This window comes from Daphnia pulex, chromosome 5 (genome assembly GCF_021134715.1).
Source record: "Daphnia pulex isolate KAP4 chromosome 5, ASM2113471v1".
NCBI classification, from domain to species: domain Eukaryota; kingdom Metazoa; phylum Arthropoda; class Branchiopoda; order Diplostraca; family Daphniidae; genus Daphnia; species Daphnia pulex.
The window spans coordinates 10,846,503-10,860,665 of record NC_060021.1 but is presented as its reverse complement, the minus strand read 5'-3'; the positions used below and the strand labels follow the sequence as shown (position 1 = coordinate 10,860,665).

Genomic DNA, 14,163 nt, shown 5'->3' with positions numbered 1-14,163 from the left:
TTTCAAAACCGGAAGTACGAAAACGTACAAAACAAAACATGAACTTTACCACAAATTCGACGAGGATCACGAATATGTGGTTATTTTGTGCGTCGAATGAATATTTACTGAACTACTGACTGAAATAGGAAAACCGGAAGTAGAAAAAAAAACATATTATTAAAAATCTAGCAAGTGAGCTTTGTTGCTGAAACAAAAACTGACAGTTATCACCCAAAATTTTTTTGAAGTAGCATTGAGAAATATCTACAGAGATGTTTAAAGTTGACGTAACTAAACTGATTCTGACAGGTAAAAATGATCAAAGGCTATGCTGTCTAGTGTCAGAAAGAAGAAACGTTTTTTAAAAGTAACATGAAATGTCCGCTGTAACTCGGTGACACTCAATTGAAAAGAACTGACAAACAAAGGTAACAAATAACTTTGATACTCACGTAATATTCTCCATGAAAAATTTCATCGAAAAGCCACACGCAGTATCACACATCAAAAAAGACGAAATCCCCAAGGTGATATTGAACGCCACTTCAACTTCTACACTGAGGAGAAGGCAATCAAGACAGATATCCGTTCATGTTGTCTGCAAGTGATCCCAGACGTTTAAGCACCTGGGCAACAGTGCTGGAGAATAGATTGCTGAAAGTGATAACACCCAGTGTTGGTAAGGTAGACCTGCCAGTTATTCGGAATGTGTTCCTATTCATTGTAGCATTCTACTAGGCTACATACTACAAGGCAACAGCAAATGTAAAGTCAATCATAAACGATGGTGGAGGTGAAAAATCCTTTCCACACAACCCAATCTGACTCGGCATATAATTAAATGAATAATCACATGTACCATTAGAAAATTTAGGTGCATAACAGCCTAAGTAAGCTTTAAACTCGAGTTTATAGGTTACAACCAACTCAAGCATCTTGTTAGAACAGCAGTTTTAGAAATGAAATAATCAAATAAGCAGGCAGATTATACACACATAGTGATCATGTTGTATTATGCAATTGGAAAAGGAAACAGAATCAAAAACAGATAATAAGTCTATCTATTGTTACTAATTTCTCCCATAATGACACTAATTTCCCAGTAACATTTTCGTCCATACTGCTGTATCGGAACTTTACAATAAACTTCGCTCCAAATCCAAAGACCTTCAAAACTGCGACAAACTGAATGAAAAAAAAAAAAGTTTTAGAATGATTTATAAAACACAAAGTAAATGTCTAAGCGTAGACATTCAGATTTTATACAGCCAATATTAATGGTTTCATTAAGGTCAAACGGTAACTCGTTTTCATCAGACTGGTAACAATTTAAAGTGATATGAACTCAAATTACCTTGTGCAAGTTTCATAACTCCATACCATCCCACAGACGTTAAGCAACGGATCGAAAATTAACACACCTAAAATATGGAATAACGTTAGGAGAAAACTAATCTCTTTACACCAACATGTCTATCTACTATCAGGGACTCGAGTGGGTCTTCATAGTTATCAGAAACACAGGAAACATTTGTCATCACAAAATTTACAATGAAGGTTTGACATCAATCTCTCTATTACCTCAGGACTCCTTAGGCCGACACTATTAAATCCAGCGTCCCACCGCATATATCCCTATTAAAGAAAATCAGATGATAATATTGAAATTTATCCGGTTGCCCAACCCCTTGCTTTAAGAAAACAAAGCAAGAAAGGCCTCAGGGACTCGCTTTAATGTTGCAAACTGAACAAAAAGAAATCTGGTGTTCAGCAATTTCTTTACAAAATATCATTTGCCAAAGAACGCAATAATGGAACCACTCTTACCTCGACAACAGGGATTTATCAAGAAAACGTATATAAACAAAATCTCCTACAATCCAATAGACCGTAGTCAGACCTAGATATACCAGATTATTAAATTAGATAAGAAAAATTTAACCAACAAACAACACAACATACCCAATAACATCCTCGCCAAGTACTCCAAGACAACCGACCGAGCAACCTAAAAGACGACAAAATAAAATCATCGTTAAGGTGCGGAAAGCAGCAGCTCAAAGGCAGATTAAGATAAATAATCTATCAGGGACTCGAGTGAGTCTTCATATAATTGTCAGAAACACAGGAAACAATTGTTCATCATGATATTTATGTTTAATTCGTTAACATATTGAGCTATTACCTAATATCCTATGAAGATGGCGCCAGAAAAAAAACACCGAACAATAAACCAGTCCATCTGAACACACAAAAAACACACTAATTATTTTCATGAATTTGTCCGGTTGCCCAACCCCTTGCTTAAAAAAAACGAAGCAAGAAAGGCCTCAGGGACTCGCTTTAATGTTGCAAACAGGACAATAAGAAACCTGGCGTACAATTGTCTCCTTAAACAAACCTGTTTGCCGAGTCTCGCATTAGAAAAAATTTACCTTGTGTAAAATGAACTCCTCGGATTCCCGATGACGTTGACCAAGAAGCAATACCACATTACCTACAGAAAAAAATAAATCTATAACACCAGTTTGTAACGCTGATATCGTCAACTCAGTTAAAGATCAAAAGGAAGGCAGAATGAATCATCATGGAACTCGGAAAATGCTTTTAAGCGTTCTCATCATTTCAATTTACGTTAAACATTCCAAGTAATTCTCTCTACTTACTACGTAGATCATGAAATCACCAGCATCAAACATATCGAAACGAAAGAAAATGAAACTCCAGTTTTTGGCCCAGTAGCTCAACAATCGACGGCGGTTGTTAAACAAGACAATCTGAATAAACGAACCAAACAAATCGTCAATATTTGTTTACAGCCGATTAAATTATATTAAAAAGCCTGAATTATCAGGGACTCGAGTGGGTCTTCATGGTTGTCAGAAACACAGGAAACTGTTGTTCATCACAAAAATCCAAAAGAAACCATAAAAACTGTCCATTTACCTAAGAATCGCAAACACCTTCATGATTGTATCTCATCTAGTGTAATGCACACCCACTGCCTGCAAAAAAATAAAAATAAACACCATTAAAATGTTTAATCTTCCTGTAAAGTCAAAACAAATTGTCTCAAACCGAGGTGATCAACCTCTGCAATAAATACAGATCGAGCATAAGTGGTTCGACGTTTAATTTATGAGATCCTCTAGCACCGGAATACTACATGTGCGTTAAACCGGTGACTCTGAGGCTCAAATGCAAATGTAAACATGACTATACCTCCTCCATAGCCGTAACAGTCGAGATCAATCCTCCACGAAATGTCTAGGCATGGAATCTTCTCTGTAAAAACGAAATAACGTTAAGGCGAGGACTAGACCAAAATGTCGACAAGTCATTTGATACTTTCAGCACATTTAGTAATCAGGGTACATATTTAGGTGTCCTAAGAATATCTTCAGCAAAATCTAGCAGCATATTCTACAATATTAACAATGCCAACCTCAATTCCTCAATTACATAGAAGCCAGCGAATTCTGGAAGATACAATACAGCTAGTGCAAAACCAAGTGAGGTCAGGAATCAACCTAGATAAGATTGATAATGAAAATCTACAAACCATTTCAGATCGATACTGCTTAGGTCTAAACTTCAGTAAATTGCGATAGAGATTTAATCAAGATATTAATTTAGGTTTACTAAATTTCATTGTAATCCTAGGATCATCAGGTCTATTAAGTCACATTCAACAAGAAAATTGATTTACCTTCCAAATATTTCATCTACAAGGCACCACATCCCTTATTCTTCCAACCCACTGCACTTGTCCATTACCTGGTACGTAAGATTTCAACCTAGAATTATAAAATAAAAGATAATAAAGTGGATCAACAAGTGGATATTGAAGAATTTGTAGGGAAAAAAAATTGAATGTATATGAACTCAACAACAAGTAAAATAGCTTTAGACATCACATTTATCTTGCCTTGCCAGTGCCTTACTGTGTACTACATTTTGACAGACATCATAATCTCAAAAACAATTCAAATGTAGAAAATATAAATTCCATCTTGTTTACTGAGTTGCAAATGAACATCATATCCTACAACTACAGTGACATACTTAGACAGAACTAAAACCCCGAAAAAGTCACAACCACGTGTTCAGACCAAGACTACTCAACTTACATGTTAGGAGTTTGAAGATTGAGAATACAATGAATTAGTACGACGATGACACTTCCCGAAGATAGCTTCGGTCGGTTGTTCCCTAACCGTCAGACAGCGTTGCATTTCTTCAATCTAGAAAATATATAATCCTTTCTTTAATTCTAGGTCGAATTCGTCGAGGGGCGCAATCGATAAACATTTCAAATTAATTATTTAATAGGTAAAAAAATTAATATTTAAAATAATATTATTTATTTTTAATATTCAAAATAAAAAATAGGTAGCGGCGTAGCGTAGCGCCCATGATCACGCCTATTGAAGTCCGTAGACCAGACCCATCTAGTGGCCTAATTCCCTATAACATTTAAAATCGCAGTTTTGTATTTCAAATATTATAAGTCTTAACCTTGTTTACCAGATCACACAAAGATTATATCTACTTCAAAATCGTGTTTTGAAAAACAAATTCAAATATAACTGCTATAACATGTCGTACACGTGAAAAAATTAAGAAACACGAGTGATTGATATTTTTGCAGCTCTTGAACTAACAAGGCGGCTACAACGGCTTGGCAAGTAGAGACGCATTACGAGGATAGAAAATTTTGAGTCAAGTTTACGGAGAAAAAAAAAGCACACTGCACACTGTAGTGACTGTACTCGTTCACTTTAAATTTTTACTTGACCCCTGATATCTTATGTGCTCTTTGTTGTCGTTCGAAAAATGTTGCATTACGTGTTCTTATTTTAAATTCGTGATTCTTTTATTAATTAATTATTATTTCATCAAAATTCCATCGACAGAAATTGGCGTTTAATCCGCAAAACTAGTTGTATTTTTTTTTTAACCTTCCAAAAAATTATTGAAATATAAATGCACAAAACATAAGAATTAAAAGAATTTTTCATAAGAAAAAAAAATGCAGATTTCTTCCCCTCCTTTTTGCAAATCATTTTTTTGTTTATACTTTACTCAGTCAGCTTTTCTACTAAATGAATGTAGAAGGCAGGATCAGAGATTTCTTCCAATTGTTTAAAATCACCAAAAACAGTGTGTTTGCAGGAGTCTCCAAAGGCTTCTTTGAGTAGTCCCTTGAATTCATCTAAACGATGCGGATAGTATGACAAGCGAAACGACTCTGCAGACAAAAACAAAAAAACGAAAAAAAATATATAATAATAATTCTTCGAAACAATACTCGTACTTATAAATATTACCATGTTCAATTCCCATAGATGGAATGTTCATAATATAATCCTACAGGAAGGGAAATTGATTAAGGTTATTACTATAACAACTATAAATTGTATTGTTACCATAGTGACCAAAGTGGGTCTTCTATTAACGTTCAATACCGAAGTTTTGATATCAACAATGTGGTTGCTCTAAGAGAACATCACATTGTTATAACACCACAATACTTATAGAACACTTAATTATCAAATGTTTACATTGTAGTAGATATTCTTAGCTGGTGTTGCACAGTTATTGAGAATGTAGTCATAGTTCCTATGATCAATTAGCAACAAACCACCTGGCTTAACACAGCTTGCAAAATTTGCAATGGCAGTCCTAAAAACAGGAATTGTTAATAAAGATGACAGATTTGAAGTACTATAAAAGAAACCTTTGGTTTCTCAAATCTCCTTCAAAGTCAGGCAGATGTGCAAATGAGTTTCCTAGACAGATTACAGCATCAAATCCTCCCTTTAAGAAATCAGCCTCAGAATCCAAAGCAAGCCAATTGGCTTCTTCAACAACTACACAGATAACATTGAAAATAGCATGAGAAGCTTTTTTAAACATGTGAAATTTCAGTCTGTTACCCCACTTATCAAAGGCTTCTTCTTTGCGTCTGTCCCATCTCTTTTTCAAAGCATACTTTAACATTTTGTCAGATGCATCAATTGAAGTAACTTGAAAGCCTTCTTCCAACAACATTATTGAATCAATCCTGTAAAGCAAAATAAATAATAATTAATTTTCTGATGTATAATCTGCAAGCACACTAGCATGCATGAATAAAAGTATATTAGGATGATACCCTGTGCCACAAGCCAAATCCAAAACTGTATGACATTTTTTCTCTTTCAACAGGGAAGTGATGAAATTCCTGTAGTTTTCAGTTCTTGAGCTCTTATCTCCAATGTAAACTTCCCAAACTCTGGCAGCCTTTCCATCAGCATATTGATCTCTCAATCCTTCCGCGGCAGTGCCAAGAGATCTTGTACGATAAATATTATCCACCATTTTCACCTAGTTGTAGTCATCGGTAATGTGGTACTAAATGCAAATAATTAACTAATAAATTACAATTTACCAAATTTCGCCTGTATTAACGTGCAGCTTATCGACTTCGTGTTCCTCAGCCTTCTGAGTAAATCGAATCAGGCGCACTACGCAGTTGGTATTATGTTTCAAAATATGGAAAGCTGGCGCTAGTCGCACTAGATCGACTAAATATGGCGTGATCAGATGTTTACTTTCTCTTTATGTTGACAGTGACATCTAGGATTTGTGAAATCAATCTATTTTCGTTAACATATTTTTCCAATTTTTTTTCTTTAATAAGTTAAAATTTGATGTTCCAAAAGGTTTATTATTATTTTAATCAAATGGAGTTTTGTCCAGAAAAATCTTGTTTCCAAATAAATTCCTTTTTGTAGGCAGGACCGTCATCGCAATTATTTTTACATACATAAATAAGCAAAGTCCCCCAGTCGACTCCTTCTTCAGAAATGTTATCCAGTCGCAGATAATTGAGCATTTGAGGCATGATCTAAAAGAAAAATAAACTTATATTTACGTATTCAGTAATGTAAAGAAATAGAAAAACTCACCTGAAATTCAAACCTTCTTTTAGACCCACAGTGCTCACAATCAGGAATAGACGACGGAATATTCGAGTCTGATACATATAGAGGAGTTTCATTTTTACCGTACCGTAGAACTTGATCAGGATAGCTGTCAATTTTCTCTTTAAATTTCAAAAACATTTTGTCCTCTTTAACATCTGTAACTGATTCTTCTAGCGACTCGTTAATAGATTCATCATTTTGAAAAGTAGGATTTTTAGCTTTAAGAATTTTCTCAAACTCTTTAAGCTCTGCTTCATCTGATGTCGAAAGTTTACCAGTTTGGGGCTCAATTTTTTCATCTTCAATGATAATTTCATATTCTAAATTTAAAATCGATAATTGAAATTAACGACACAAAGATAATTAATAAAACTGATTATGATTACCCGGTAGTGTAAACATTGAATCTTCTCCTTCAACACGAACAGCTGGAATAATGAAATAATAAAATAGAAGGTAAGTTAACAAAGGAAAATGACACCAAAAACTTACATTCTTTGCATAGCATTTTATGCCCATTCTTCCAGTGTAACACTTGGTGATCTTTGGTGCAGTAATTAACCCCCCTACAACCTCCGCACAGTTTTGTTCCCAAGCAACCACACACCATACACACTTTAGTGAACTTAGAAACAACTAAATCTTTTTTCCAATCTGGGTCTTCTGGTGGGTCTATAGGTGGGTAGAATTCATTTTTTCTGGCCAGTTGGGAACGTAAGACAACAAAATTTTCATTTGAATTTTTCTTGTTGCAAAGTTGGGTTGTGCACAAAAAAATGTATATAGTTCTATGATAACATGTCTCTTTGATAACTCTGGTTCCTCCTTCATCGTCATCATCAGGAGCATACACCTGAGCTAAAAACATCATAGGTTTTTGGCAGCATCTGTAAAAATTAGTCAAACAATGAAAACATATTAAATTGCCGTTTATTACTAGGGCATTTATGGCATTAATATTCAATTAAGCACCATTATAGAGCAATTTATTTTACACGAGTCTGTCACAAGGTGATTCAGCTACAGAGTTGTGACAGATTATTTTAGAATGGAAATACTAACTTGCACAGTAGTTGTTCTGTTGGAGGCAAATTTAATAAATCTAGCCAAGCAGGTTTCCCACCTACTTTGCTTGGGAAAAACCTGCTCTCCAAGCGCCACTTATCTGTTTTGTCCAGAAATCCTGTACACGTAGGAAATCATTTTAACTCATAATTTCTAACAATACTAGAAAATGCTGTTCAATACTTTCTTACCCAATTCTGCCCCAAACTTTTCATGGACAAATGGTCCAGCCATAATGGTCTTGAAGACTTAATTCCTTGTAAACTCCTCTTTTAAACACATAAAAGTCACACCCATAAACTATAAATGGATTTAGTTGATTCAGTTTTCCGACTATTAATTTTGAGAAACACTAATGTCGCTTGTTATTGAAAACCTTGTTCTGCTTCAGTGCTTCTGCACGTGGAAACCAAAAGATGTACTAAACAACATCTAAAAGAGTGTACTAAACAATATCTGATCGATGACGCAGATGTTCATTGATTGTTTTAATTTCTTTTTCTGCAAAGTGGTGTGTATTTTATTTGCCAACAAATAATTAATCCAAAACCTTCTTTTAAAAAGACAATAGTCAATCGATTTTGAGCTTTAAAATTGAGAAAATAAGGCATTGTTGTCCGTTATCAAAAAGACGCGGGATACAAGGCACTAAGGTAGACGTAAAGGACGGTTGGCAGAAGATTATAAAAATGTATATAATTGTCACCACTAGTTCTTTCTAAATAAAAATAAAAATAAAATGTAGAACACTAATAACAAAATTTGTCATCTGTTGATTTCTTCCGGCGCGATCCCAAAGATTGGAGCCAAATCCGCGAGGGATTCAATGGTGAAGCTAGGCATCTCTTCAGTACACGTTGCTCTCTCTGAAGGATTTAAGGGAATCCAGAACGTAGCTGCCAATCCAGCCATTTTGCCGCCCAATATATCAGTTTCTAATTTGTCGCCAATCATGCATGATTTATTTGGACGAACGTTGAGCTGCTGACAGGCCAGGTGAAATATTTCCGGCTGTGGTTTCTCGTAATTCAGATCTCCGCTCACTAGTATCAAATCAAAATAGTCTTCAGCTCCAATTTGAACGATTTTTTCCCACTGAGATCGTGAGGGTCCATTGGTAATCAGACCGATAGTGTAGTTATGCTTGCGAAGCGCCGACAAAAGGTTTGCAGCCGGTCCATCCAGCGTCATGTAAGTGTAGCGCAGTTTCTTCCAAACTTCATAAACCTCTTCTGCAAAAATAAATTTAGAAAAAGAAACACATTATTAATATAATTATAAAAAACGATATTTTGAACACACAAACCTGCTAAATGTTGGTAATCTCCAAGTGCAGAAACCCAAAGGAATGTCCTCCAAGCATCTAATTCCAGTTCAGAATGATCTGGACGGAGGCGAAACTGGCGTAGAAAGACTTCGCAACTTTTCTGGGCAGCAGTTTCTGGAAGTCTCCACTCTTTCCGCAACAGCAATTTCATCTGTCAGAAAAGCAAATTTGGTCATTTTCACGCCCCACTTTTCAAAATGCATCATTGCCCATTAAAGTCGAACTTTAAAAAAATCGGACACATAAAACTAAAAAGACGAATGAGTTCTTAGTCTTGTACGCAACTAGAGTATGAGCAGTGTAATTGAATTCATAATTTAAGTGAATTACACTATAAAGCAAGAACGAATTGAGGCTTGAAACGGAAGAGAACATGAGCGTTAAGCGGGGTTGTTGTCATCAAGCAGAGCGATCAATTGTTTCATGGAGTGAGTACGACATGTGTGACGACCACGGTTTTCCAATATGACGGCTTTGACTTTGGCGGGCTGGGCACGTAACAGGCAGCAGAGAAAATCTTCGTACGCGGTACGTGTGTTGGCATCAATCGCGCCAGCAACGATGCGGGACAATGACTTCATCATCTCATGGGGCCAGCCGGAATCGACAATGAATTCGACGATCCAGTCCAATTTGCCCATGACGTTGCTAAGGCCTTGCATGCCGAGAAACCAGAGTTCGGCCAGGTCGGGCCAGTCCCTTTTGTAGCGCAATGAAATGACGAGGCTCAACGAGTCACACGACTCCTCGCTGTTGTGCGCATCCCACAGGAACGACACGGTGCCCTGGATGTACCGGAAAGCTGCGCTGTCTCCTTGTGCGTATTTCCAGGTGTGGTGACGAAGGAGGAGGAGACCCAAGACGGCGACATTACCCAACAAAACGATAAAATCCTGCCGATGGACTAACGGTGGGAGGTTGGTGATGCAGAATTTGAGGAGCTGGGCGAAGACAACGTCGGTGGCGACGAGCTCCGGTTCCAACACGGCAAGGTTCATAAAGACACCGCAGACGAGAATAATTGCTGATTCAGACTCGGGTCGGTTGGCTTCGGCTACGTCATCTTCTTCTGGCGTCGTGTGAACGTGTAACCAATCGGCGGCGACGGTGGGCTGGAGGGCCAGCCATTTCGAGAAGATACCCCATTGATAGAGCAGATAGTCATAGAGGAGTTGCGGCAATTTTTGGCATAGCATGATTTTTCGAGGGGCATCCTCAGCTGCGAGATGACAGAAGGCTGGAAGCATAAAGCGCAATGGATCAGGCATGTCGCTGATGGAGCCCAACTTACGCTCTTCGTACATCCTGGAGCAAACGGTGATGATGAATGGTAGGACGGCACAGACCTCTTCTTTCATGCTGGAAGTTTCTTCGGCAAGCCAAGAGCCAAGGATACGAATGGAGGCGCAGACAAACTCAGTTCGGCGGTCGTTGACGGGACGAGTCCATTCGTGCGAGCACTCTTCGTCCGTTCGGTGCAGCATAGCCAAAATGGACCCAACTGCTCCTTTGAGGGCGCAATATGCTTGCTCTCTCTGTTTGGCATCGAAATCAAGAAAGCCTTGTGACGTCATGAAAGTGATGAACAGCTCGACGACCGAATAACAAGCAACTAAAATATCGGCCGATTCTATCGCTTGCTCTAGCGTCCTATCTTCGAGTTTCATGCGAACTTCAACACATGCCAAATTGACTAGCAGCAACAAAAATTGACGAGGATTCGGTCCAAACTTCAAACCCCACCCAATGCCCATGAGTTCCAAGAGACGGGAAATGAGTTGCAGGGCGCTATCACGTTGCGATGTCCCAATACGGCTGCACAGGATGCCTTCAAGTGTTAGGAGTGTGTGTTGAGGCCAGTCTTCTTTTTGCAATTCGACGACTGGCAATCGAGGACTGTTGGCAAGGAAGACGGCAAGCATTTTGCATAGCTCAAATTTCTTTTCCGTAGTATCTTCGTTGAATTCATTAGCAAGTCTGTTCAAGAGTTGCTTGAAGGGTTCTTCGTGGCCAGCCCAGAGTTGTTTGCCTTCCTTTGATGTGATGTAGACCAGCAATTGCAGAGCTTGATCATGTCGAAACATTTCTTCCACATAAACCTCTGTCAGCTTCAGCAAGCAGCCTTTCGTTAACAAAGCCTTCCTTCCAGACTCAAAAAAGGCAATGGCCTGAAGGCAGGTGTAGCAATCGGAGACCAGCATCAAGTTGTCCTCCATGTCATCTGTGTCAGATGTGCTGACGATATCCAGGAGAACAGGTATGATACCCAAAATGGAATCAGATTCGACAATCTCTGGTACACTGCAGAAGCAACTCACTATGGAGAGTGCTATCGATTTGTAGATGAATGGTGGGCAGTCTTGTGGAACTTCAGTGGACTTGAGAAGACGATTAAGGAAATCAAATCCAATGGCATCATACAAAAGCTTGAGGGAGTGCTGGTCACACTCGTCAGCCTTGATCAACTTGGTTACAACAAACAATGAGGCGAACTTGTCATTGTCAGACTTGGCACTTCTCAGGGCCACCACACAGCGAAGGACAGATTCAGGGACTTTCTCTTTTTTACTCATGATTGGATCAAAATGATTGTCCCTCTCTAAACAAAGGACAAGCACAATTTTAGTTTCTCTACGCGTAAACTGTCAAGGTTGAACGAGTGACTTGGAAAATTTCAACGTCTTCCGGCTACACTTTCTGGCTTTCAAGAGTGAACCGGTAGATGAAAACAGCCCGTCTTAAACGTTGCACTCTTGTGCCGATGCGTCTTTCTTCTAATTTTAGAATTTTCCAAAGGGCTGCTTCTTGCACGTATGAACGTTTTCTTCTTCTTTCTTCTACACTTCTAAAATTAGACTTTTCTGTTAGGCTTTCCAGCCGGAATTTTGCCTTCTTGGGGGCGGCAAATTAAACACGAGGGCCGCCAGACCAGTGTCGTGTGTGTTTTGTTTTTTTTCTAAGCTTCTCCAAATTCGTCTGCTAAACGAAACGGCGTTCGGAAAAGCAGCTGCTTGGTTGACGTCACAGTTTCCCAACCGGGGGAAAACGAACGTCGGGTTGCTAGCGGGGACGACTAACATAGCAATCACTCCTCATCACGCTTTTTTAGATTGGAGGGGAATGCATGGATATAATGATTAGAGCGACAGCTGTTTTTTCCCTGTCTTCGCCTTACATTTCATCGTGATGCAACCCACATAGAACACTGACTCGCTTTTTCATTGCAGCTATTGCGGCGCGTTCAAGCGCATGTCACGACAGATGATCCAATGAATCAACGACGTCCACTTAATACTCGACGACAACCAAAGAGAGAAGGCAACTGAGCATATTAAAAAAAAAATAAATGAATGAACATACCTCATTGCAGGCTCTTTCGTCGACGGCTCTGGTTTGGACGAGTGTATTATCCAGGTCGAAGAAAATGGCATCAATCCCTTGCAGGTGGTCGTGATGATGGTGACCGTCTCCAGCAGCTCGATAAAAGGAACTCGCTTCAGAAGCTGCTGTTTCCATCACGCTTTGCACGGACGCTTGCAAATCACAGTCTGAGATTGTCTACAGTCAAGCTGCCAATACTTGTGTACAAGTTCGTGCGTTCCCCCCCACCCCACCCCTCTAGTCGCGGGATCCTCTGACGTCACGTATTACGTGATAGGCTAACCAAAACACAGGGCTCCCTGCTTATAAACAACAACAGAGAGAGAGATAACTTCCGAAACGAAGGAAGTGAAAGCGAATAGTAATTGATTATTTCAACACAGAGTTGAATTGTTTTTAATCTGACCCAAATGCTGAAGGTTAGCCAGCGATTTTCTAGCGAGAGCTAACTCTTAACGATGCCTGCCGGTCTGGATCACCTAGCTCTTTGAGCGCAACGACTTCACTTCCGAAAATTGAAAGGATGTCTCGACCAAGAAACCGGAGAAGAAGAAAAAAAGTGGGCGGATCGAAATAAAAAGTGGGCAGACAATCGAAATCATTTCTACCACCCCTCAAGCTCGAAAGCAATAACCACTTTCACTTGACCTGCCAGAAAGAGGGCAGCTTATAGCTTTAACCATAAACGTTTATCTTCTCGTGTATCAAACTGCTAATTAACTCGAACCAACTGACCTCGAATCGACTTACATATAGTTAAGATAAAAGCTGAGATTAGAGGTCTATTCCATATTCCACAGCTCTTTGAAGCTCAAAAACTCTTTGGTTCCCAGCGCGACATCCCAAGGCCAGTGCCATGCTGGAAATAGAATCAGCCCAGCAAAAGGAAGGATAAGTAAACTGGGGCATCAAACCAAGACGGAAGGATGAATCCGCGTAATCATCCTGGGTAGTTGTGTAGCTTATAATCACTGACGACACTTATCGTGCGTCAAGCGTTCAGACCAAACTGCGTCACATCATAATCAACCATCAACAAGTTAAACAAAAACACACGATAATCGCGATGGGCGGGAACCCGGATGTGTTTCAGTATTGGAGGGCGGCCGTGCCGTCACGTAAACCACGACAGTGTCGAAAAACAAATCGTTAGTAGCTACAACCACGATTTCCAGGAAATCGAAAGCCAGTTCTGCCATACCAATGAGCGTTTGCAAGGATCGAATTGAAGAAAAGCATTTCCTTATTGCTTTATCCCAAGTTGATTTTTTTTAAATGAATTTCTAGCACTTTTGAGAAATGATGTTTAAATTTCACCGTCAAGCGTGTGACGGCAAATTTGTTTCCCTCCAGTCAGATAAACGCGGAACGGCTAGCACTACATTTTTACGTCTCTGAATCAGTTTTGTGTCGGTGTTAAAAATTAAAATTCCCATC

General features: G+C 38.9%; 1 protein-coding gene and 2 long non-coding RNA genes across 4 annotated transcripts; 1 reads left to right on the top strand and 2 right to left on the bottom strand.

The window, feature by feature from the left end:
• The first annotated feature begins 163 nt into the window (after positions 1-163).
• LOC124194647 lies at positions 164-2,192 on the top strand. The gene is made up of 2 exons (XR_006875012.1): positions 164-661; positions 721-2,192. It is a non-coding gene; the product is annotated as an uncharacterized LOC124194647 (long non-coding RNA).
• Positions 963-4,197, bottom strand: LOC124194646. Of its 2 annotated transcripts, none has more exons than XR_006875010.1 (13): positions 4,113-4,197; positions 3,692-3,779; positions 3,428-3,512; positions 3,205-3,267; positions 2,929-2,987; positions 2,649-2,759; positions 2,418-2,479; positions 2,168-2,224; positions 1,945-1,990; positions 1,810-1,882; positions 1,564-1,617; positions 1,337-1,403; positions 963-1,167 (listed from the first exon to the last, which is right to left on the bottom strand). It is a non-coding gene; the product is annotated as an uncharacterized LOC124194646 (long non-coding RNA). The 2 variants fall into 2 exon arrangements; XR_006875011.1 differs by lacking the exon at positions 4,113-4,197 and adding an exon at positions 4,048-4,065.
• Positions 4,198-4,901: 704 nt separating this feature from the next.
• On the bottom strand, positions 4,902-12,958 carry LOC124194645 (neurochondrin homolog). The gene is made up of 10 exons (XM_046588928.1): positions 12,706-12,958; positions 9,782-11,801; positions 9,064-9,250; positions 7,446-7,660; positions 7,340-7,381; positions 6,936-7,273; positions 6,794-6,874; positions 5,412-5,480; positions 5,313-5,352; positions 4,902-5,233 (listed from the first exon to the last, which is right to left on the bottom strand). The coding sequence occupies exons 1-10, from the start codon at positions 12,859-12,861 to the stop codon at positions 5,064-5,066; spliced, it is 3,318 nt and encodes a 1,105-aa protein (XP_046444884.1). The 5' UTR covers positions 12,862-12,958; the 3' UTR covers positions 4,902-5,063.
• Positions 12,959-14,163: the final 1,205 nt, after the last annotated feature.

Bases quoted from the DNA above. Each gene is read 5' to 3' on its own strand.
- LOC124194645 (XM_046588928.1), bottom strand. From the start codon at position 12,861: ATGGAAACAGCAGCTTCTGAAGCGAGTTCCTTTTATCGAGCTGCTGGA. The intron at 6,875-6,935 runs GTGAGTTTTTCT...TTTTTCTTTTAG, and splicing joins AAAGAAGGTTTGAATTTCAG to ATCATGCCTCAAATGCTCAA. The intron at 5,234-5,312 runs GTAATATTTATA...TTTTGTCTGCAG, and splicing joins ATCTATGGGAATTGAACATG to AGTCGTTTCGCTTGTCATAC.